This window comes from Rana temporaria, chromosome 7 (assembly GCF_905171775.1).
Source record: "Rana temporaria chromosome 7, aRanTem1.1, whole genome shotgun sequence".
NCBI lineage: Eukaryota > Metazoa > Chordata > Amphibia > Anura > Ranidae > Rana > Rana temporaria.
Genome location: NC_053495.1, coordinates 194531530 through 194556231, shown reverse-complemented (window position 1 = coordinate 194556231; position 24702 = coordinate 194531530). Strand labels below are relative to the sequence as shown.

At 44.5% G+C, this 24702-nt stretch overlaps 1 protein-coding gene across 2 annotated transcripts in view; it reads right to left on the bottom strand.

Annotated features, from left to right (window-relative positions):
• Positions 1-638: 638 nt before the first annotated feature.
• The window catches only part of WLS (Wnt ligand secretion mediator), a 61831-nt gene continuing 37767 nt past the window's right edge, over positions 639-24702 (bottom strand). For both annotated transcript variants that reach the window (XM_040360733.1, XM_040360732.1), the window contains exons 5-12: positions 18110-18246; positions 17035-17203; positions 14694-14791; positions 12872-12935; positions 6527-6670; positions 3576-3659; positions 3210-3363; positions 639-838 (exon numbers count right to left, since the gene is read on the bottom strand). In XM_040360733.1, coding sequence (XP_040216667.1) covers positions 729-838; positions 3210-3363; positions 3576-3659; positions 6527-6670; positions 12872-12935; positions 14694-14791; positions 17035-17203; positions 18110-18246 — 960 coding nt within the window. In that variant the 3' untranslated portion in view covers positions 639-728. The remainder of the gene's footprint in view (positions 839-3209; positions 3364-3575; positions 3660-6526; positions 6671-12871; positions 12936-14693; positions 14792-17034; positions 17204-18109; positions 18247-24702) is intronic.

The following is a 24702-nucleotide window of genomic DNA, read 5'->3' as shown; positions in this document are numbered from 1 at the left end:
GGGCAGGAAGGGGGTTTAAGTGCCCAGTAAGGAAGTGGTTAAAGTGTATTTTTTTTTAAAATTGCATTTGAAAGACCACTGTGCAAATGCAGTGTGACATAAAATATTGCCATTTCATTCTCTAGGGTCTCTGCTTAAATAAAAAAAAAAAAATATGTATGTTTGCTGATTCCAAGTAATTTTCTAGAGAAAAATACCAATTTAAACAAAAAGTTCCAGAAAAGGCCGAATACTTTCATGTACGTAGGTATGAATTTAGCAAATCCATTCTTTGACTATTTTTTTTTCAGCAATAATTAAAAAAATAACAACACAAAAAGATACAAAAAAAAAAAAAGAAATTCACTTTATTGCTTATTAGATATTGCTTATGAAGAAAGGCAGTATGTTTATATATACTGTGAGTCTCAGTGCAACCGTGCCTTAGAGCACCAGAACGGCCGAACGCTGAGCCGACAGACTGAGCAGCAGGAAAACTAAAAACACTGAATATTTTTACCAGTGTAAGTGAGCACTCTTCACCAACGTATCTGTATAATATATATATATATATATATATGTATAAAAAAAAGCTACATTACAAATCGTCATTTTTCCCCACTCCTCTAACAGAGCATTCCAGCTATAAATACGGGAAATGTAAGGAAGGCTATTTATTGTCAGTGTTCAAGTGGGATGTATTGAAACTAAAAATGTCTACATCAAAGCCCACCCTTGGGCTACGGGACTTATTCCTGAGACTCCTTTCCGGCCAATCGGTACAGTTCCGTCGGTCCGTCGGCGTGCGTGATTGTTGTCGTTAACTGTAGCTCCTCCCCGCTGCTCATGCCGTCCCTGCCTGCAAAGGAATGACAGCGATCAATATGCAGATCGTGGAATGAGGTTCTGTAAATGGTATAACCTTTGTTATGGGAGTTCATCACCTACAACAACGTATCCAATATATTAAAACGCAGATTGTTATCTCAAAGCTGGCCATACATTACAACAGAATTTCAGTCGCTATTTGTAAATGTAAGAACATTGGTTTCTTTTTTTAATCATTAGTGGGGGTCAAATTGACATTCGTTGAAGGAGAAGGATGGAAAATGTTTCACAAACTAACACATTTCTAACAGTAGATGTATAGTAAGGGGCGGTGATACGGATGGGTGACAATGTCAAAGAAGTGGCACCAACATCCCTGTCAATATGTGTAGACAAGGGAGTTTTTTTGGGGAGGATTTTTACAGGTGCCGGGAAAAAATAGTGGCCCAGATTCAGAGAGCAATTGCGCCTGCGTAACCATAGTTACGCAGCGCAATTGCCGACTTGCTCGGGCTTTACGAATGCTCCTGATTCAGGAACATCGTAACGCCGACTGCAGCCTAAAATCTGCGTGGCATAAGGCTCTTATGCCACGCAGATTTTAGGCTGCATTCTTGCGATGACCGCTAGGGGGCGCTCCCATTGTGCTCAGTGTATAGTATGCAAATTGCATACTAACACCGATTCACAATGTTGCGCGGGCCCTGCGTACGCAAGTTACGGAGTTTCCGTACGGCGTCTTTAGCGTAAGGCTGCCCCTTCTAATAGTAGGGGCAGCCAATGCTAAAGTATACCCGCCGTTCCCGCGTCGTGAAATTTGAATTTCACATCGTTTGCGTAAGTGATTCGTGAATGGCGCCGGACGCCATTCAAGTTCACTTTGAAGCAAATGACGTCCTTGTGACGTCATTTGCCGCAATGCACGTCGGGAAAGTTTCCCGACGGAGCATGCGCTCTACGCTCGGCGCGGGAGCACGCCTAATTTAAATGATTCCCGCCCCCTACGGGATCATTTACATTAGGCGCCCTTACGCAGGGCAATTTTAAAGAGCGCAGCGCAGTAAATTTGCGGGGGCGCAGGGCAAAAAAGCTGCCCTGTGCCTCCGTAAAAAAGGGGCAAATTCTACCTGAATCTGGGCCAGTAATTTCAATACTCCAAAATGTAAAATAACAGAAATGTTATTACCATATATACTCGAGTATAAGCCGAGTTTTTCCTTAATTTTTTTGTGTGCTGAAAATGCCCCCCCTCGGCTTTTACTCGAGTCACCTTTTTGCGCCTGATCTCCCAGAATTTGGGGACCCGGTACCAGCCAGCCGTAGGTCCCCTGGACCCCAAACTTGGCACACATGTAGCCCCACTCTTTCTCTACAAGTGTAGGGAGTGTCCGGGAGACCTACGCGGCCGGGGAGCACCGATTTTTCAAAGCCTGGTACCCCTTCCATAGACTCCCATGTTAAACGGTCATTTCTTCGGTTATTTGGAGACCTGGTACGGGCCGGTCGTAGGTCCCCTGGACCCGAAACTTGGCACACGTGTAGCCCCATTTCTCCTCTACAAGTGTGCAAAGTTTGTTGTCCGGGGGACCTACAGCCGGGGAGCACCGATTTTTCAAAGCCGGGCACCCCTTCCCTATGTTAAACATCAGTCGAGGCATGGGCACAGTAAGTCATGGGCATGGGCACAGTAAGGCATGCAGATGCACACCCTAGGCTTATACTCGAGTCAATACGTTTTCCCATTTTTGTTGTGGTAAAATTAGGTGCCTCGGCTTATATTCGGGTTGGCTTATACTCGAGTATATAATGGGTGGGTTGATGGGTTAAGGACTTTCTACGGCTCTGTCCAGCTCTCCTAGAGTAACTGCCTGTCTCCTGGAATCTCCTCCATGCTCTTGGGACTGTGCTGGGAGACACAGCAAACCTCCTGGCAATGACACGTATTGATGTACCATCCTGGAGGAGTTGGACTGCCTGTGCAACCTCTATAGGGTACAGATATCACCTCATGCTACCAGTAATAACACTGACCCTAGCCAAATGCAAAAACTAGTTTTGTTTTGGAGGTCTTCTGTTGCCCATCTAGTGCACCTTTTAATTTCATTAACACCAAAGCAGCTGAAACTGATCAACACCACCATCTGCTATTTAATTGACCAGATCAATATCCCAGGAGTCTGATTGATTAGGATGATATACTACTTTTTGAGCAGTATATTACATTTTTGTTGTCTTTGGACATGCGTTAAATCAATTTCTGGTGCAACAAAAATAAAAAGGATTGGGTGGCCTGGTCCATAAAACATAACTGCCTGTATGAAAATCTGGTGCACTGGGCAGATGGCATGTCCTCGTTTTAGGAAATATATGCCACCTGGGGCTTTGGCAAGAGGCTCCCTTACCATTCTTTTGGTCATCGCCGTAATTCTTGTGTGACGGAGCGTACAGGAACATAAGGGCGAACACGTACAGGTTCCACATGCCGTAGATGCCCGTGAAGAAGGCGCTGTTCAACTCAATGGAGTAGTCACCCCATTTCCAGTTACCTTCCGATACCTACAAACAGAGGTAGACAATGGCGGTCAAGTTGTACTTGGACACATACCTGGAACCTAAACATTTTTGTCTCCCCTGCTCTGGCTTCAGGACTTTCCAAGTCACTGACTTTGGAGTATTTAGATGAGAAGAGTCAAATAAAAGTCAGAAGTCCAGGCAGGCAATAAGCATCAAAGTATACAACGGAAAACAGAGATGACATTTGGGCTGACCTGGGTTGTGATGAAGAAAACGGTGGTTAAAGCTGCACAGGCCAGTGTGACGATCATCAGGAATTTGAATCTGAAAATCAAACCCTGCAAGCCAAAAAGTAAAAATTAATAGTAGATGAAGAGGGGAAAATTAAAGGTGTGGCATTACCCAAATTAAACGCCAAACCACCTTCTTCCCCTCCAGAGCAATGCCCGTCATGATTTTTTTTGTTTTGTTTCGACCTTGTACCTATAGCCAGAAACCCCTTTCTTGTTCAGTGTATTTATTGATCTTAACCAATTCAGCCCCAGAAGAATTTACCCCCTTCCTGACCAGAGCATTTTTTGCGATTCGGCACTGCGTCGCTTTAAAGTGGAGGTTCCATCAAAAAAACAATTTTGCTTTAAACTCTAGCTTACGACTAAAAAATAAAATATATATATTTTTTTTACTCGTCTGGAAATGCCTGTTGCTATGCGGTCCCACGAAATCTGCCTTTGAATCCACCTAGGATTCTGACATCATCTCCCTCTAATGCTCCTGGGAAATGTGTGTCATAATTTCCCAGGATGCAGTGCGCTGTCCAATTATCACTCCCCATCCAAGACTTCCAGGAAGTAAGTGTTTGTGGGCTTCACATTGCCCACAAGCAAAATGACAACGGTGTAGATATAGTTTTATAAACTATCTTTTTTGAATATCTATGCGGATCGGCGGCGGATTGTAATAGTAAGTGACCGGAATTTATATTATAAAAACGCAGGATGAAAGGACATACATTAAAAAAATGCTAATTGTGGTTGGAACGCTTTAACTGACAATTATGCATCAGCATTGTATCCAAAAATGTACATCCCCCCCCCCCCCCCCCCCCACCACAAATAGAGCTTTCTTTTGGTGGTATTTTATCACCTCTGCGGTTCTTATTTTTTGCGCTATAAACAACAAAAATAAGACAACTTAGAAGAAAATAATTTTTTTAACTTTTTATGCTAAGTTTAGGCCAATATGTATTATTCTAAAAAAAAAAATTCAATAAGTGTATATTGATTGGTTTCTACAAAATAGGGGATAGATTTATGGCATTTTTATCAATATTTTTTTTTACTAGTAATGGCGGCGATTTGCGTTTTTTTATCGGGACTGCGACATTATGGTGGACACATTGGACACTTGACGCTATTTTGGGACCATTGTCATTTAATACAGCGATCGGTGCGATAAATAGCCACCGATTACTGTGTAAATGACACTGGCAGAGAAGGGGTTAAACAATAGGGGGCGATCAAGGGGTTAAAGCGGAGGTTCACCCTAAAACAATTATATACCATTACATCCAGCATACTTCCGACATGTACAGTATGTTGGTATTTTTTTTTTCCCGCTGTACATACCGTTTTATAGTTCTTTTTCACCCGGCTTCCAGGTTCTCACTCCGGCGGGGAGTAGGCGTTCCTATGAAGAGGCGTAGAAAATTGACGTGCAGATAAGGCGCGTCACGCGTTCCAAAAATAGCCGAACTGGGACTCGGCTCTATACGGCGCCTGCGCAGTCAGCTCTACACGGCTCCTAGTCTGTGCGCAGGCACCGTATAGCGCTGTATAGAGCCGAGTCCATTTATTTTCGGAACGCGTAACGCGCCTTATCCGCACGTCAATGATCTACGCCTCTTCATAGGAACACCTATTCCCCGCGGGAGTGAGAACTCGGAAGCCGGGTGAAAAAGAACTATAAGACGTTTTTTCCGTCGGAAAAAAACCCCCCAGCATACTGTAGATGTCGGAAGTATGCTGGATGTAATGGTATATAGATGTTTTTTAGGGTGAACCTCCACTTTAAAGCGGTTGTAAACCGCATATATCATTTTTTTTTTTTTTTTTTACCTGCAAGGCAAAATGCATAATCAGCTAGTATGCACCGCATATTAGCTGATTATGAAATACTTACCTCAAAACGAGGTGAACAACACTTACCTGGTTCACGCCGAGCAAGATGTCATCTTGCTCCGGCATGTCTTCCGGGTATCGCCGCTCCAGCGCTGTGATTGGCTGGAGCGGCGATGACGTCACTCCCGCGCGTGCGCGCTGGAGATTTAAAATCTGCAAGGTCCGGCGGCTGCCGGATCTTTCGCCGTGGATTCCCCCCTGCGCATGCGCCGCCCGCATTGCGAGGGGAATATCTCCTAAACCGTACAGGTTTAGGAGATATTCTCCTTACCTACAGGTAAGCCTTGTTATAGGCTTACCTGTAGGTAAAATTCAAAAATAAAGGTTTACAACCACTTTAAGTGTGTCCTAGGGAGCGATTCTAACTGAGGGGGATGGGCTACCACTGACATGACAGCGATCACTGCTTCCGATGACAGGGAGCAGTAGATCCCTGTCATGTCACTAGGCAGAACAGGGAAATGCCTTGTTTACATAGGCTTCTTTGCGTTCTGCCTCTCCGTCTCACGATTGCGGGCCGCCGGCAAAAAGCGAGTTCACAGGTAATCCCATTTGCCTGTACGAGCCATTCTGCCGATGTCTGTGTGTGCTGTGTTCGCCAAGTGATTAAATTCACAGCAGTTAATGTTACAAGATAACACAATATGATATGGGAAGGTCAACTGCAACATACATGAAATGAAGAATTCCATATACAGTTAGGTCCATATAGATTTGGGCACAATTTTAGTTTTTCTCAGGTGTTTAGAAAAACATATTCAAGCTATAGTTCTATAATGGATATGGGCTGAAAGTGACCATTTAGGTTTAATTTGAGGGTATGTACATCCAAATCAGGGGAAGGGTTTAGGAATTACAGCTCTTAAGACCGCGCAATTGTCAGTTAAAGCGACGCAGTGCCAAATCGCAAAACGTGGCCTGGTCTTTGACCACCAAAATGGTCCGGGGCTGAAGCGGTTAATCATATCATTTTACACCACAACTTATACACAAGACTTAAAATGAAATCCAAATCGATCTCTCACCTCGTAATGCAGGCGGCGAGCTTTACTCATCGCTGGCAAACTGCTCTGCTTTCCGCCGATGTTACGAAAAACCTGGTAGACCATGAAACACAGGAACAAGAAATAAAGGCAAGCACAAATTCCAGCAACAATGATGAAAGCCATCTGAGGAGGCCAATTAAGGAAAACCTTTCGCTGAATGACAAAGTTGTGCGTCCCACATACAGATGTCTGAGCACATCACAAACCACAACACTCCGGGGCAACTAAAAACCCTTTAAAGTTTTAGGAATGAGATGACCCCAGAAGACGGGAGGGGGGGAGGGGACATCTGGAAACATTTGTATGTAACAAAAAGGAGTACAAAAACATGCTTGGAGCAATGGTAAATATTTAAACGCGAGTTATAGAGTTGCTATGAACATTGGTGGATATTCATCTAAGAGCTTCCATATTTGAAAAGCACTTCAATTCCTACGATGCATTTTCTCTGCGGCGTTTACAAATCATTATTCCACATAATCGCCAATTTAAAGGGAAATATCACCAAAAAGAGGAAGTTGTAATCTTCCTCCACATTTGCCACTTTATTTTACCTGTGGGTACCCATTTTAAAAAAAATGGATTGGTTAAACCCACACGTGCTTTTTTACCACTACTATTTCTTTATACTGGCTTAAATTGGTTGTAAACCCGCCCAAAAAAACATTTTTTTTTGTTCACCTGAAAAGTAAAAGCCATAATGAGCTAGTATGCACCGCATATTAGCTCATTATGAAATACTTATCTCAAAACGAGGTGTGTAGAACTCACCTGGTCCACGCCGAGCGAGATATCATCTTGACTCGGCATGTCTTCCGGGTATCGCCGCTCCAGCGCTGTGATTGGCTGGAGCGGCGAAGACGTCACTCCCGCGCGTGCGCGCAGGAGATTTAAATTCGGCAAGGTCCGGCGGCTGCCGGTCCTTTAGCCGAGGATCCCCGCTGAGCGGCGCATTGCGGGGGGAATATCTCCTAAACCGTACAGGTTTAGGAGATATTCTTTATACCTACAGGTAAGCCTTATTATAGGCTTACCTGTAGGCAAAAGTCAAAAAAGTGGGTTTACAACCACTTTAAGGAATTTACAAATGCAGCAATTTAGAAATTAGATGAAAGGTTTAGGCGTGGGAAACACTTTTTGATACATAAGTAGTGCATTTTATATACAGCTATATAGATCAGACAAAAATGAGGGAGGAAAGAGGGACTTTGTTCTGAATGAGGGACAGTCCTTTAAAACCATGGACAGTTAGGAGCTATGCAACAAAGAGAAAAGGCGGCACATCCGGAGATAAAGAAAAATGTGTTGGTTTAGTAAACGCGTTTTACACAAAGTGCTTAATCATTGCTCAATGATTAACCACTTTAAACCCGCACGCCGTCATATGACGTCCAAAAAGGGGATTTGTTATCCCGGGTGGACGTCATATGACGTCCTGTACTTTGTGCGGTGATATCTGAATGATCCCCCCCCCCTCCCGCCGCCATCTGGTGCTTCTCCGGGCTCTCCCGTCCCATCGGGGGCCCGGAGAGATGATCGCCGTCCGCCGGATGTGCAGCATAGAGATGACCGGTGACCAGATGGTTACCAGTCATCTCTATGACTGTCGGAGGCCGGGGCGCGATGTGATACCTTAGATACGCCACTGGGTGTACAGTCTATTTCCCTTTTCAGTTGGGAGCCATGACGTCGGATGATCTGCAATGCGGCTTTTGCAAAAAAAAAAAAAATAAAAAAAAAAATCGCATAAAGCTGCCCCATAAGCATTTTACTCTCTCTTTAACAAAACAAAACAAGACTGCCCCTTGCAGCACACCCAATATTTTGCAACCATGTTAACTGGCAAGACCAAGGGCCGCACCCAAACTAGCAAACATCTTTCTCTCATTCACATAAAATACTTTCTATGGCAGTTGTGGTTACTGTCTACTATAAAGACAATTGTATGAAACATATTTTCATCTTCAATCCATGAGAATAAAAATGCAGTAACATAGGCGACATGGTCAGTGGGAAGAATGCTACTTACACCTAGCTACAAAGCAGTGCCGATCCTGACCTCCCTGGGGTTCCAAGCAAAATTCTGCTAAGGGGCCCTCTACGGCAGCGAAAAATGGGAGTGGTTTACAGTGACTAGCGTGGGCATGGCTCTGAGGGGTGTGGTTAGAGTCTGAGATGAATGAGGGATCTAGAGAGAAAGAAAGAGAGAAAGAGAAAGAGAAAAAGAGAAAGAAAGAAAGAGAGAGAGAAAGAAAAGAAAGAAAAAGAGAAAGAAAAGAAAAAAAGAAAGAAAGAAAAAGAGAAAGAAAAGAAAGAAAGCACATTGCTTAAGGAACCCCGAGCAACCTCTGGAGGAACCCTTGGGTTGGAACCCTGGTTAACAAACCTTGCTTTATAACAAAGCTGTATTCTGTGCCGTGTTAAACCAGCAGTTTGGGATGTACAGTTGGCAAAGGGGCATGAGCGAATATTTTGTATGGCTCCATCCAGTATCCTAAAATGAGAAATAAGATCTTTATTCTTGTGATGGAGCGAGACAAAGGAGCCCTCTAAGAAGGATAGAAGAATAGTCCAGTGGAGGGCTTTGTGATCCTTTTGACCCTCCTCACTATAACCCGTTTATCACAGGGATCTCCAAACTTTTTCAAACAAAGGGCAAGTCTATTTTCCTTCAGACTTTAGAGGGGCCCGGATTGTGGCTAGCGGGGGCAGAAAATGTCAGGCCCATCATCGGTGAGAATAAATATGGCCTCAGGGTTGGTGGTCAATAGGGGAGGAGTGGTGCCCCTATTAGTAGGATACCCATTATTGGTATCCATAGAATAATGCCCCATTGTTGGTGGGAGCAGGGCCGCCATCAGGAATTATGGGGCCCCATACACATCTTCAAGCATGGGCAGGGTACCGGGGGGGGGGGGGGGGGGGTGCTGCCGCCTGTAATTTAGAAGCGTGGGGGGGGGGGGGGGTGCTGCCGCGAATTGAAACGCGGGGGGGGGGGGCCTTTAGAAAAAAAGGAAGAAATAAAGAAAAATGTATATTAAAAAAGGGGGGTAGCCATCCGGGGCCCTGGGGACCTCTGGCTCTGGGCCCTTTAATAAGAAGAAAAAAAGAAATAAAAAATATATATAAAGAAAATATTTATTTTTTAAAAAGGGGGGTTGCCATCCGGGACCTCTGGGCCTATGGGACCTATGGGCCTTTTAATAAATTTTTTTAATGAAAAGAAATTACAAAAAAGGGGGGGTTGCCATCTGGGACCTCTGGGCCCTTTAATAAAAAATAAATAAAAATAAACATTTATAAAAATAAATAAAAAGGCGGGGGTTGCCATCCAGGGCCCTGGGGACCTCTGGGCCCCTTACAGGTGTACTGCCTGCACCCCCCTGATGGCGGCCCTGGGTGGGAGTGATAGTTCCTTATATCAGTGGGAGGAATAGTGCCCCAAGGGCCGAATAAAGGCTACCAAAGGGCCACATCTGTCCCTTGGCCCGCAGTTTGGAGACCCCTGCTTTATCAATCCTGAGCAGTTTTTATAACTTTTTTTAGTAAAAAAAAAGAAAGAAAGACAGAAGGGTTGCGTAATACATAGCTGCTCCGGCACTTGACATGAAATCAGTGTTACTGGATGCGATAGGAACGGGGATAAATTATTGAGTTCATTAAGCACACTTGTGTGAGCTGAGCCAAGACTTATCACTTCCACTCGGCTGGTGTGAAAGGAATGCTCAGGGGAAGGTGCTAAGTGCGCACACTGTTCACAGCCCCCCCTAGCAAGCTTTCACACCATTTACCAGTTTTCTTAACCCTTTGTAGGAACCCTCAAAAGAAAAATGTGGGGGGTTTCTGAAATTGATGTTTACGCAAGTTTTGGTTTGGATGTTCCACCCCAAAAAAATATTAAAAGCCAGCAGCTACAAATACTGCAGCTGCTGACTTTTAATATTAGGACACTTACCTGTCCTGGAGTCCAGCGCCGTCTGCAGCAGAGCACGATCGATCGCTCGTCACCCTGCTGCTCCCCCCGCCATCCACGCTGAGGGAACCAGGAAGTGCAGCGCTGCGGGTTCACTGCCCGGTTCCCTACGGCGCATGCGCGAGTCGCGCCCGCCGATTGGCTCCCGATGTGTGCCGAGTGTTCCCAGCACCGTGTCGACGGAATGCCCGTCTTTTGCCCGTGAATGCCGGGCCGGAAGTGGGTGCAAATACCTGTCTTTACACAGGTATCTGCACCCCCCTCCCCCCTGAAAGGTGTCAAATGTGACACCGGAGGGGGGGAGGGTTCCGATCAGCGGGACTCCACTTTAGGGTGGAGAACCGCTTTAACCACTGACCTGAGACAAGCATGGAAATTAGTAAATCAGAGTGGAGTTAAACGTATATGGGAATTGTATTACCTACCGAAAAGGTTTGTATTTCCATCTGTTCAGTCTTGAGATTTACACAGCTCTGCCATGCAGCACAATCCCGCCCGGCAGCACAATCCCGCCCGGCAGCACAATCCCGCCCGGCAGCACAATCCCGCCCGGCAGGGCAGGAAACTGGATTTTTATTTTTTGAATGTTGCAGTCAACGAAGGCTGGGTTCACACATACATGTTTATAAAAAACGGGTTGTCCTTATCACGACTGAAAGGAACCAGAGGACCAAATGGATGACACGGCATACAATGTGGGTTTCACACATGTCCGGCTGGAGTTTGCAGTCCGGAGTCCTGCGCAGTTTTGTTCACCGGTTCAGGTGCAAATTTTTACTTGAATTCAAACCTAAACCAGACCCAAAAATCGCAACAGCCGCCCCGGACAGGTGTGAACTGACTCTACTGAAAGCCGGTCCGATTCACGTTATGTGAATCAGATGCAGCTAAAAGTGTGCCCCCGATGACGTCACTTCTGACGAAACATGTAGGGGCGGAGACTCTGAACTAACTACGCCATCTGAGCTTGTATACAAGTCGTTTTTACCCTGGGAACTGCCATTTTAACTGCTGATTATTTACTGGGATTTATGTAAGTGTTTAGCAACCTTTTTTCAAAATATACTGTGTTTCCCCGAAAATAAGCCCGGGTCTTATATTAATTATGCCAACAAAAGACACAGTAGGGCTCATTTTCGGGGAAGGTCTTACCATGTAATGTGCTGTCTTCTTTCCCCCTCTCCCTCCCTGCCTGTCAGGAATCCCCCCAGTGTGAACTGAGTTAAAATGCTTGTACAATCCTATAATCCACTCTATTACAGTATTATATAATGTACAATGTGTGCGTTTCTGTAATATAATTGTGCCAAATACATTTGTTATAGAGCTCTCTTCCCCGCAATTATATTGCAGAAACACACACATTGTACATTTTAAACTACTGTAATATAGTGGATTATAGGATTTTACAAGCATTTTTAACTAGGGCTTATTTTCGGGGTAGGGCTTATATTGCAGCCCTCTTGTAAAATAACGATAGGGCTTATTTTCAGGGTAGGTCTAATTTTTGGGGAAACAGGGTAGTGCTTGACTGTTTTACACTATGTGGACCCTTTTTCTTCCTTATTTGATCACGTCTGAGGAACACTGGGGGCTGGTTTGGCCAGCCATATTACCACCCTTTCCAGTCTAACCACTGAGGGATTCGCTTTGAGTGCCGGGTCACTATCCAAAACGCTCGTCTAGACTCCTATAACGTGGCGTCTAGAGATCTGGTAAGCCTACATCCTAATTATTATCACGTGGAGGTGCATCTGGTGGATATTCAACTAAACCAGGGGTCTCAAACTGTTGCCCTCCACCTGTTGCAAAACTACAAGTCCCATCATGTCTCTGCCTGCGGGAGTCATGCTTGCAACTGTCAGCAATGCCTCATGGGACTTGTAGTTTCGCAACAGCTGGAGGGCCGCCAGTTAGAGACCTCTGATCTAAACCATGGGTGCTCAACCTGTAGCCCTCCAGCTGTTGCGGAGCTACAAATCCCATGAGGAATTGCAAACCACTGACTACTACAAGCATGACTCTTCAAGGCAGAAGCATGATGGGACTTGTAGTTCTGCAACAGCTGGAGGGCCACAGGTTGAGAACCCATGATCTAACCCATCACCTTTGGATTTTACTTCAATGGACTTCTTTTATTCATTTGTCACCATTCACGTCAGGGTTCAAAGCACCTTATGGACCATCATTGAATTTTTGAACATTATTTAGCGCAGCAATTTTTTGCTTTGTACTTTTTAGAAATGGCCGCCCAGGATATGTGTGAACCAATGCCATTGAAAGCCTATCGGATTCACGTTATGTTGCTCCATCACATTCTTGAGACTCAATGACACAACAGGAAAGGATACAGCAAGAGTGGCCCCGACATCTGTGGTCCAAATACTGTAAAATGGATTCTTCAGTTGCACTCCTCTGGGTAAGAAGAGAAGAAACAGAGTTATAGGAAAAAAATAACTGTATATAGGCGCCATAAACAAATATACACCTTAACCACTTAACCACCGGACCATATTGCTGGTCAAAGACCAGAGCACTTTTTGCGATTCGTCACTGCGTCGCTTTAACGGACAATTGCGCGGTCGTGCGACGTGGCTCCCAAACAAAATTGGACTAGACTTTTCTGCTCTGTATAGGAATGAATAAAATGAGTCACTTGGCTCATTCAGGACTAGGTGATAGGCACTGACACCTTGTCAGCGCGAATAGAGGAAAAGCTGATAACCGGCACTTCCTGGTTACTATGTGACCAGCTGTGATTGGACACAGCTGATCACCTGGTAAAGAGCCCATGTCATAGGCCAGTGCCGATCCTGACCTCCCTGGGGCCCTAAGAAAAATGACATGTCACATTAAAGTTGGAGAGCCGGGGTTGCCTGCTATAGGCCCTCTGCTTAACCACTTGCCTACTGGGCACATACACCCCCTTCCTGCCCAGACGAGATTTTAGCTTCCGGCACTGCGTCGCTTTAACTGACAATTGCGCGGTCGTGCGACATGGCTCCCAAACAAAATTGATGTCCTTTTTTTCCCCACAAATAGAGCTTTCTTTTAGTGGTATTTGATCGCCTGTGCGGTTTTTATTTTTTGGGCTATAAACAAAAAAAAGAGCGTAAATTTTGAAAAAACACAATATTTTTTACTTTTTGCTATAATAAATATCCCATTTTTTTTTTTAAATATATATTTGTTTTCTCAGTTTAGGCCGATACGTATTCTTCTACATATTTTTGGTAAAAAAAAAAAAAAAAAAACGCAATAACCTGGTTTGCGCAAAAGTTATATTGCCTACAAAATAGGGGACATTTTTATTTATTTTTTCTAGGAATGGCGGCGATCTGCGTTTTTTTTCGGGACTGCGACATTATAGCTGACACATCGGACACTTTTGACACATTTTTGGGCCAGTCACACTTATACAGTGATCAGTGCTATAAATATGCATTGATTACTGTATAAATGTGACTGGCAGGGAAGGGGTTAACCACTAGGGGCGGGGAAGGGGTTAAATGTGTATCCTGGGTGTGTTCTAACTGTGGGGGAGGGGGGTGACTGGGGGAGGTGACCGATCTGTGTCCCTATGTACAAGGGACACAGATCGGTCTCCTCTCTCCCTGACAGGACGTGGAGCTCTGTGTTTACACACAGAGCTCCACGTCCCTGCTCAGTTACTGGGCAATTCCTTGTTGCCCGTCCGCCATCGCGGCCGCCGGGCACGTGCACTGTGTTCCCAGTGACGAGACAGGTGCGCGCGCGACGCCGGTGGCACGCCCTAGAGGCTTTAAATGACAGGACGTCATATGACGTCCTGTCGGAACAATAGAGCATTCCGCCCGCCGCCATTTGACGGCGGGCGGGTGTTAAGTGGTTAAAAAATATATAATGTTTGGGGGCTCCAAGTAGTTTTGTAGCATATAAAGATTTTTACGTGGAGAAGAATGTCAGAATTGGCCTGGTAGGGAAGCAGTTAATATTGTTATTATGAAGGGTGGAGTCAAGTGACAGACGACGCCTGTTTTTTGTTTTGTCATCGCTCGTAAAAAATCAGCACCGTATTCTAGCTAAAGTATCTGTGGCGTTTTGCTCATACCAATAAATTGTGTGTTTTTTAAAAACGTGAACCTAAACTTTGCCCATCCAGGACAAAACCCCCCCCCCCCCCCCCCAAATTACCTCTCACACATATCAAATATAAAAAGGCAGCAGGAGCCGAATGCTATGGGGCCAACTTGTTTCCAGTATACAGATATACGATTTCTTTCAGACTGGTCCTATAGAGGAACAAAAGTAAAGACATTTAAATACTAATACATTTAGCAATGAACATGTAGTCAATACATTCTGGCCTGAGCAGCAGAGAGAACAGATTACACAGACTGCAGAATGTCACAAATTAGGACAGGCCACCTTTGCACGCTCTCATCAAATCTTTTAAAGCGGTAGTAAACCCGCTGTAAAAGCCATAATGAGCTAGTATGCACCGCATACGGGAGGTGACGTCATGCCCGCAGTCTGCTCGAGATAATATTAAAAAAAAAAAAAAATATATATATATATATATATATATATATATACACATACATACATATATATATATACATATATACACACACACACATATATATATACACACACACACATACACACACACACATACACGCCCGGATTTCCCACAAGGCCACTGAGGCCAGGCCTTGGGGCGGCAGGGCTCCAAGGGGCGGCAGTGGCATGGAGTCCCCCGACACCCAGAACATACAGTTAAGGGCGGTAAGTTATGGGGGAATCCGCTCGCTCGTCCTCCCCTCTCCCCCCCACCCCACATACCTCTCTCTGCTGGCTCTGTCTTCGGGACTACGTCCTCCCCCCAGCCACCGAGTCTGTCTCCTGTCCCTGCTGCCGATGTACACAGTGAGAGGGGAGAGCTGTGCTCTTCCCATCTCAGCTGTGACAGGAGTTCTAGCACAGTGCTAGGACTCCTGTTTTGGAGGTGAAAGGGTCAATAAAGAGAACATGTCACCTCCAATTGCTATCACACAGGAAATTGTTTTCTCCTGTGTGATAACTTTTTTGCTAAGTGGAAAAAAATTTGATAAAAAATAAATAAATAATAAGAAATAATAATTAAATTAATAAAATAAAAAAGTAAAGAATAAGAAAAATAATAAGAAAATGATACAAAAATTAAAAAAAGTAAGCGACAAGCTACAAATAAATAATAAAAAAAGTGATAAAAAAGTAAAAAAACAAACAAAACATATTTGAACTAACCGTGCCGCACATTCTCCATTGATTTGGGGGGGGGGGGGGGGGGGTGTTCGGTTGGCGGGGAGGGGGTGCATTGTGGAACCTGGCCTTGGGGGCGACAGGGAGAGCAAATCCGGCTATATATATATATATATATATATATATATATATATATATATATATATATATATATATATATATATATATATATATATATATGCCTTTTTTTCAGGGGGAACTTGGGGGAACTCAGTTCCACCACCTCTGGCTCAGACCCTTTGTTGCCTGTTCACCACAATCACTTGTAAACACAAAAGTGTGGTTTCTGTGTTTACAAGTGACTGCTTTGTAACCCCTGAACTCTGCACTCTGTGTGTAACCCCCCTGAACTCTGCACTCTATATGTAATGCAATTCTGGTATTTAATGCCCCTTTAGGACCCTTCTACTGTTTGTGAAATCTGAACGGGTCGTGGTTGAGTTCCTGCACCTATTTTCTGAGAAAAAAAGCTCTGTATATATATATATATATATATATATATATATATATATATATATATATATATATATATATATATATATATATATATATATATATATATATATTCATATTCCACAGGGAAAGTGGGAGCCCCTCAATAGCCACAAGTCTTTGGAGACTAGATAGCATCTACAAAAACTTTAAATGTCACTTTTAGATGAACTAATTCTTTAAAAGAAATAATGTCGCCGTCTAATAGAATTAAAAAAACAAAAGAACAAAAAAAATTAAATGAAATAAAATAGTAGATTTTAAAACCTGTCCTGCTGACTGCACCACCATTCCCTACTAATAATGAAATAGCTACTTAAAAAAAAAAAAAAATCAACATCTGGTGTCCAATCCTTCCGCTGATCCCTACATCAATAGCGCACCCAATGGTGAGGTAGGGGTCGGCGGAAGAAACCACATCACACGATAGGGCAAGGACCAAGCATTGAATATATTCAAAAAAGTGTTGCAGGCAGATTGTTCAACCTGTGGCATCTCTTAAATACAGGAGGAGAATGGCGGTACAGGCAGCAGGACAACAAGTACTCTTCCACGCAAGCGTTGTTAACATTGCCATGGGCAGTAACAGGCTAGCTTAGGGTTCTGACAACTTAAAATTTTCAGATATTTGGTAAAAGGGGTTTTCATTTTGCTGGGCCGTTCTGAAAAGAGTAGAGGAAAAGTGACCTCAGGGGAGCAGAATGAGACCTCTGCTTACCGGTCAAATCTCAATTCTTACCATCATGTGTTCCCCACAGAAGATGATCCAAAAGGAAAGGAGCATCACATAGAAGATGCCTTGGCGGATATCTCCGAAAAGCAGCATCCACGTCCAGTTAAACCCAATAGAGAACCATTCAACGGGCATGTTAATAAAAGTCATGGAGATGCCCAGAGCGAAGATAACCCTGAAGGAAGACATTAGGATTAAAAAGGATATCCATAGGATAAATATTTGCCAACCAGAAACAATTCATCTTTCGAAAAACACAGCAGGTTGGAACTATAGTGCTGCCATAGGAGTGCGCAGCCTATTGCATTAGGGTGTGCACCCTAAAGATCTAACGCATAGTATCGATCACTCACGATGAAAGGAAAGGGGCCAGTAAGTTACATATATACCAGCCCCTTGCCCCACTCATCCTAAAACAAAGCGCTGCAGGGGGCAGGGCAGTAGGGAGAATCTGTGCTGCACAGGGTAATTAGGGTGTGTCTGGGCACACCCTGTGCGCACGCCTATGAGTGCTGCAAATATACCAAAACCTTAACTGTCAAAACCTTTTCTTTTCTTTTTTTTAAAGGTGAACTCCGGGGGCGAAGAAGCATTAATTCAGCCCATAGAAGCCCTATTTGTGCTTCCATTGTGGAGATTCCAATATCTGTCTACAAGGCTGCATATGGTCGTTTTTAGTATATACAGATTTTCGAATTTTCTAATGTATGAAAATACACATTTTTCAATTTACCAATTTTTGAATATTTGAATTTACCAATTTTAGAATTTACCAATTTACGAATATTTGAATTTACGAAGAGATGCCAAGAGATGACGGCAGAGTTTAATATATTATGAAATGGGTGTCAAAGGACAGATTGCTCCATACAAATGGCTGCTAACGAAAGACTACAAATATTCACAATTTTTAAAAAGAAACAGCTCATCTAATTTTACACCATTTACTGTAGAACTATGTATTATGTTTTTTTCTATTCCTGTATCGCATGACCGTTTTCGTTGAAGGTACGGTATATCTGCAGACTGCAGCTATTAAGACAATGCAAATCAGCTAAAGAAGAATTTACTATTCCCTTACTTTTCCAGCAGCACCGGCGGCCGGGTCATCATAACGATCCTCCTCCAGTACCAGATCATAATGATTAGGATGCTTGGTGTCAGGAATGTCTTCATAGCAAACCACACTCTGGTAAAGCCTCCATTCTGGAAAATTGACTACATAGGGGATAAAAAATAAAAATCAGAGGCAAACATGCATTGTACCTGGACCGGGGACGCACACACACACACACACACACACACACTGACAATCCACTACAACCCCTCCCCCCCTAAAATAAATAAATTACAGTAAAAAAAAACCTCCACCGTCACATGACATTAAAAACAAGTATCGGTATCGGCGAGTACTTAAAAAAAAAAAAGTATCGGTACTTGTACTCCGTCTCAAAAAAGTGGTATCGGGACAACCCTAATTAAAACCAACCTGTATTCTGTAGTGTTTTATGTTCCTTGTGCTAGGAAAAAGGTTGCGTATGGCCAGCCATAATGTCATCTCTGAAGGTGACTTCACCAGTTCCTAAAGAATAGGTTGCCAGGCTTTGACTGACCCTGCAAGATGGTGATCCATCTCACTTGTTACGGTACCTAAATCATATCATTGATAAAAATGCTTACTACGGGGACAAATGAAAATCATAAGTAGGTTAACCACTTAAGCCCCGGACCAATACGCTGGCTAAAGACAAGGGGTTTTTACAGTTCGGGACTGCGTCGCTTTAACAGACAATTGCGCGGTCGTGCGACGTGGCTTCCAAACAAAATTGGCGTCCTTTTTTCCCCACAAATAGAGCTTTCTTTTGGTGGTATTTGATCACCTCTGCGGTTTTTATTTTTTGCGCTATAAACAAAAATAGAGCGACAATTTTTAAAAAAATGCAATATTTTTTACTTTTTGCTGTAATAAATATCCCCCAAAAACATATATAAAAAATTTTTTTTTCCTCAGTTTAGGCCGATACGTATTCTTCTACCTATTTTTGGTAAAAAAAAAAAAATCGCAATAATCGTTTATCGGTTGGTTTGCGCAAAATTTATAGCGTTTACAAAATAGGGGATAGTTTTTTTGCATTTTTATTTTTTTAATTTTTTTTACTAGTAATGGCGGCGATCAGCGATTTTTTTCGTGACTGCGACATTATGGCGGACACTTCGGACAATTTTGACACATTTTTGGGACCATTGTCATTTTCACAGCAAAAAATGCATTTAAACTGCATTCTTTATTGTGAAAATGACAGTTGCAGTTTGGGAGTTAAACACAGGGGGCGCTGTAACATTTAGGGATCACTGTGTATGTGTTTACTAGTGTAGGGGGGTGTGGCTGTAGGTCTGACGTCATCGTGTCTCCCCTATAAAAGGGATCACTCGATCGATGCGCCGCCACAGTGAAGCACGGGGAAGCCGTGTTTACACACGGCTCTCCCCGTTCTTCAGCTCCGGGGAGCGATCGCGACGGAGCGGCTATAAACAAATAGCCGCGCCGTCGTCCTGGATCGCTCCCCGAGCGAACCCGACCTCCGCATGTACCGGGGGGGGGGGGGTCCCCAATCGGACCCCCCACCCACGTCTAGGCAGGCACGTACAGGTACGTTGATGTGCCTGTCCGTGCCATTCTGCCGACGTAAATGTACATGGGGAGGTCGGGAAGTGGTTAAATGGGGAATACTCGGAATGGTCAGGGTAGGGTAGTGGGGTCCCCCAGGGTTCTGTGCTGGAACCAATTCTATTTAATTTGCTCATAAACGACCTGGGAGGATGGGGTAAACCGTTCAATCTCTGTATTTGCGGACAATACTAAGCCAAGCAGAGCAATAACTTCTCCGCAGGATGTGGAGACCTTGCAAGAAGATCTGAACAAATGAATGGGGTGGGCAACTACATGGCAAATGAGGTTTAATGTAGAAAAATGTAAAATAATGCATTTGGGTGGCAAAAATATAAATGCAGTCTACTCACTAGGGGGAGAACCTCTGGGGGAATCTAGGATGAAAAAGGGGTCCTAGTAGATGAAAGGCTCAGCAATGGCATGCAATGCCAAGCTGCTGCTAACAAAGCAAACAGAATATTGGCATGCATTATAAAAAAAAAAAAAAAAAAAAAAAAAAAAAGATCAACTCCAGAGATAAAGCGATAATTTTCCCGCTCTACAGGACTCTGGTCCGGCCGCACCTGGAGTATGCTGTCCAATTCAGAGCACCAGTCCTCAGGAAGGATGTACTGGAAATTTAGAGAGTACAGAGAAGAGCAACAAAGCTAATAAAGTGTCTGGAGGATATTAGTTATGAAGAAAGGTTGCGAGCACTGAACTTATTCTCTCTGGAGAATACAAATACAAATACCGTACTGGTGACCCCACAATAGGGATAAAACTTTTTTTGCGGAAGAGTTTAACAAGACACGTGGCCACTCATCAAAATTAGAAGAAAGGAGGTTTAAGCTTAAACTACATAGAGGGTTCTTTACTGTAAGAGTGGCAAACATGTGGAATTCCCTTCCACAGGAGGTGGTCTCAGCAGGGGGGCTTCGATAGTTTCAAGAAACTATTAGATAAGCACCTGAACGACCACAACATACAGGGATATACAATGTACTGACTTATACTCACACACACAGCCCCGTTTGAAGGAATTTGGGGGCCCCAAGCAAAATGGGGCCCCCCCCCCCCAAGCACCCCCCCTGCACGCAAAGCCTACATTCGCGCTACACTAATTTTTTACACCCATGTTCTTACCCCCCCCCCCAGTTCCTATGTTTTTCTATTCTCACCTCCCCTTCTTCCCTGTAGGCTGCCGCTGTAGCGTGGCTGAGCTCCTCTTCCTCCTGTCAGTCCGATGTTCTATCATTATGGGTCCCCAGTCCCCTATCAGATAGTGCAGAACAGGAAACTGAATCTCCTGTACCACACGCGGTACCCGGCCGGCCGGACTGACTGACAGGACTCCAGGAGGAAGGGAGAGGAGCTCGGCCACGCTACAGCCTGGGAAGGGGACGTTTGGGGCCCCAGGCCAGCTCGGGGCCCCAAGCAATTGTTTGTTTTGCCTGTCCTGTAGCGACAGGCCTGCACACACATAGGTTGGATTTGATGGACTTGCGTCTTTTTTCAACCTCACTTACTATGTAACTATGTCTGCAAGTTGACAACAGAATATTCAATGTCTTACAGTCCAGGTGTGACTGGTTATCTTTAAAGGTGTACCCAACATCCATGTAGACAGGGGAGGGCTGGCAGCCTTAGGCCTGGGGGGCAAGTCAAGTGGCCCATTGAACTGGTTTTTCAATGCAACCTCAGCAGTGCCTATAAGTGCAGCCAACTCCAGTGCCCATCAATGGTCCTGGGGTCAAGTTGCAGCCAGCGCCCAGTCCTGCAGCACTGCGTCCCTACTACCTGGCATTCCCTGCCTCTGTCTGTTTTCAAGAATCCAGTCCCAGGGAGTTGTAGTTTCCTCTGCGCTGCTCTGTTTTCCACCCACCGGGAGCTTGAGTGTGGACTACAACTCCTAGAATGCAACAGTTAGTGGTCAGCCCGACTTCCAAGACCAGAATAAAAAATACAATTGTAGCAGGCATTTTGAACATAAGTTATGGTGGCCTGGGAGGCAATTGCCACCCTGCCCCCTGGCCCAGCCCTCCCCTGCATGTAGAGTGGAGGCAATCACTAACAATATTTCTGATCACCCATCTATCAGTGTGCTAGGAGCCTGTAACATTGATGCATTACATGTTCTGTCAAAGGCTACCTTTGAACAAGCAAGAAATAGATTTAATCCGTAAAGGTCTACTAGGGTAACAGGTACACTTCAAGATCATCGTACAATGGATTACATATTAGAAACCAATTTGGTCTCCCCTTTCTCCTGCGATTATGCATTTATTCTGAAGTAAATGGCACAAGAAACAATTGAAACCATTCAGCATTAAAGTCAACAGCTCTAGACAAACATTCTGCGGCGCAGCAAAGGTCACCAGTAAGTCAGGCCTCAGCCTCTGAAATGAATAGGCTCTGCTGGGCTGGCGGCATTAGAAACGATGAGTCAGACCACTTGTAGAAGATTACAGGCTCAAAGAAAATGTAAATTCAAGTCAATGAAGTGGAGGTCCGAGACCAGGGCCCCTTGTGACGGCTCCATTGCAAAGTAGCATCTACCAGCACACAGTGCCGGATTTCCCACAAGGCCACCGAGGCCAGGCCTCGGGGCGGCAGTGGGTGAAGGGCGGCGCCGATCCTGCGGCGACTTCATAGCTTTCGCGGCAGCACAGGGAGAAAATTATGTATAAAAGTTGGCCAATGCCTTGAGGTCAGCTAAGTAACCCCTCTCGGGAGAGAGCTTCCCAGAGGGGGTAACTGATGCGGGGGAGGAGCCGAGAGAGCCGCAGAGAGACCCCAGAAGTTGCTGTTCGGGGCCACTCTGTGCAAAATTAACTGCACAGTGGAGGTAAGAATGACAGGTTTGTTATTTAAAAAAAATAGGATTTTTATAACAGCTTACCTGTAAAATCCTTTTCTTGAAGTACATCACGGGACACAGAGCTGCATATTCATTACTATGTGGGTTATAGAGTCTACCTTCAGGTGATGGACACTGGTGTAATCAATTAAACAGGAAGTTCCCTCCCTATATAACCCCTCCCCTACTGGGAGTTCCTCAGTTTTTGTAGCAAAGCAATAAGTGTCCCAATATCCCCAAACAAGAGGGGTGGGAGCTCTGTGTCCCGTGATGTACTTCAAGAAAAGGATTTTACAGGTAAGCTGTTATAAAAATCCTATTTTCTTTATCGTACATCACGGGACACAGAGCTGCATATTCATTACTATGTGGGATGTCCCAAAGCAATGCTTACTGAGGGGAGGGAGACACCAACAACGCAGACCGCCATCAGACGTGAGGACCTATAATGCTGCCTGCAGCATACTGCGCCAAAAAGCTGCATCCTCTTGCCGTCTTATGTTCACCTGATAGGAGTTAGTGAACGTAAGCACAGATGACCAAGTTGCGGCCTTGAAAATCTGCGTCATAAAGGCTTGGAAATGCATTGCGCATAAAGCGCTTACCATCCTGGTAGGGAGCACCCCCACAAAAAAAAGGGGGGAATCCTACTCTAACCACAAGCCTGAATAATAACCTGATGAATCAACCTTAAAAACAGTTGATTTTAGACGCTGCCTGCCCTTTCCTGGGGCCTTTTGGTAGCGCAACAACATCAGTTTTCCGTATCCGAGCAGCCGCTTCAGATAGGCCTAGACCCTTCTTACTCCAACGAGAGAGAGAGTGTAACCATTTTAATAGCTGACCTGAACACTGCCTGCCCATCTAGGGTCTTCTGGCAGCCCAATAAAAACGTCAGCTTTCTATATCTGAAACCTTCAGATAGGTATTTAACTGCTCTCATCTCAATTGAGAGAAAAGCAATAACCTTTCCTTCCGTGAAAAAAGGTTTTGAAAAAAGGGAAGGTAAGAATATCTAGATTCAAATGAATACTAGATCCTTCTAGTAAATAAGGTTGGGTGAGGATGAAAATCACTCTACTTGTAAGAATAATTGAGTATGGCTCTATACCAAGAAAGTTGCCAATACTGAAACTCTTGGAGGCTACCACAACCAAGAACACCAATTCCCTTGTCAAAGGATGAAGGGAAATATGGTGCATCGGCCCAAGGAGCTGACCCTGTAAGCCGACAAAACTAGAGCCAATCCTCCGAGCACAAGGGCGACCTAACTGGTGGACTTATACAAGGGGTGACGTGCATAACAGCCCGGACCAAAGAGTGTGAAGTAATCGACCTTTGGAAGCAAGGCCGAGATCGGATCCTTGATATAACTTAAGGCTAGCTCCGTCTCCTTTCCAAATGTAGGAAGGCAGGAATTTTACCTTTGACAAACTTCCACGGATGCCACCATCTGGTTTCACACCAGGAACATGGGCCTTCCAGACCGTAGGCTATCTGGTCCTGGAGGCCAGCTCTCTTGTATGAATCAAGGGAATTGCCGCTGATTCTGAAAGCCCCGATCCTCGAGAATGTGGTCTATAATAGCCAGACCATTAATTCACCTGTTGCAAGGCAGGATGTAATACCCCCTGCAAAGTAGGCCTGGACAAGATGTAAGGGACTGTGAGTTCTCTACTACCACCCTTACTGTTCCTGCACCGAGAGGTCGTCAGGGTTATGCCGGATTAATCAGGCCAGCTTCCGTTCTCCTCTAATGTTGCATAGAAGCCACAAAAGTCGCGGCACTGGGGGGAGAGACACAACCAGTGACAACTGGTCCCCCCCGGATTACAAACACATCTGCCCCGCATGCGGGTGGATCCTTTATCCTTGACCCCAAGCTGTTCAATCTCTTGTTGAGCCTGGACGCCAATACATCTTATGTACAGGGTACTATTTCTGTGACATTTGGTCAGGAAAACAGTCGGGGTGTAGAGGTCATTCTCCCGGAGACACTTGTTGACGGCTCCAGCGAATCGCCTGCCAATTCTGCATTTCATGAAATGACGAATGCCAATAGGCAAGGCACAAGCTCCTCCTTGGTAAATTAAGTAAATCACTAGTATGGCATAGTCTGATTGTACTCTGACAGAACCAACCTGCCACCTGAACGTTCAGGCCC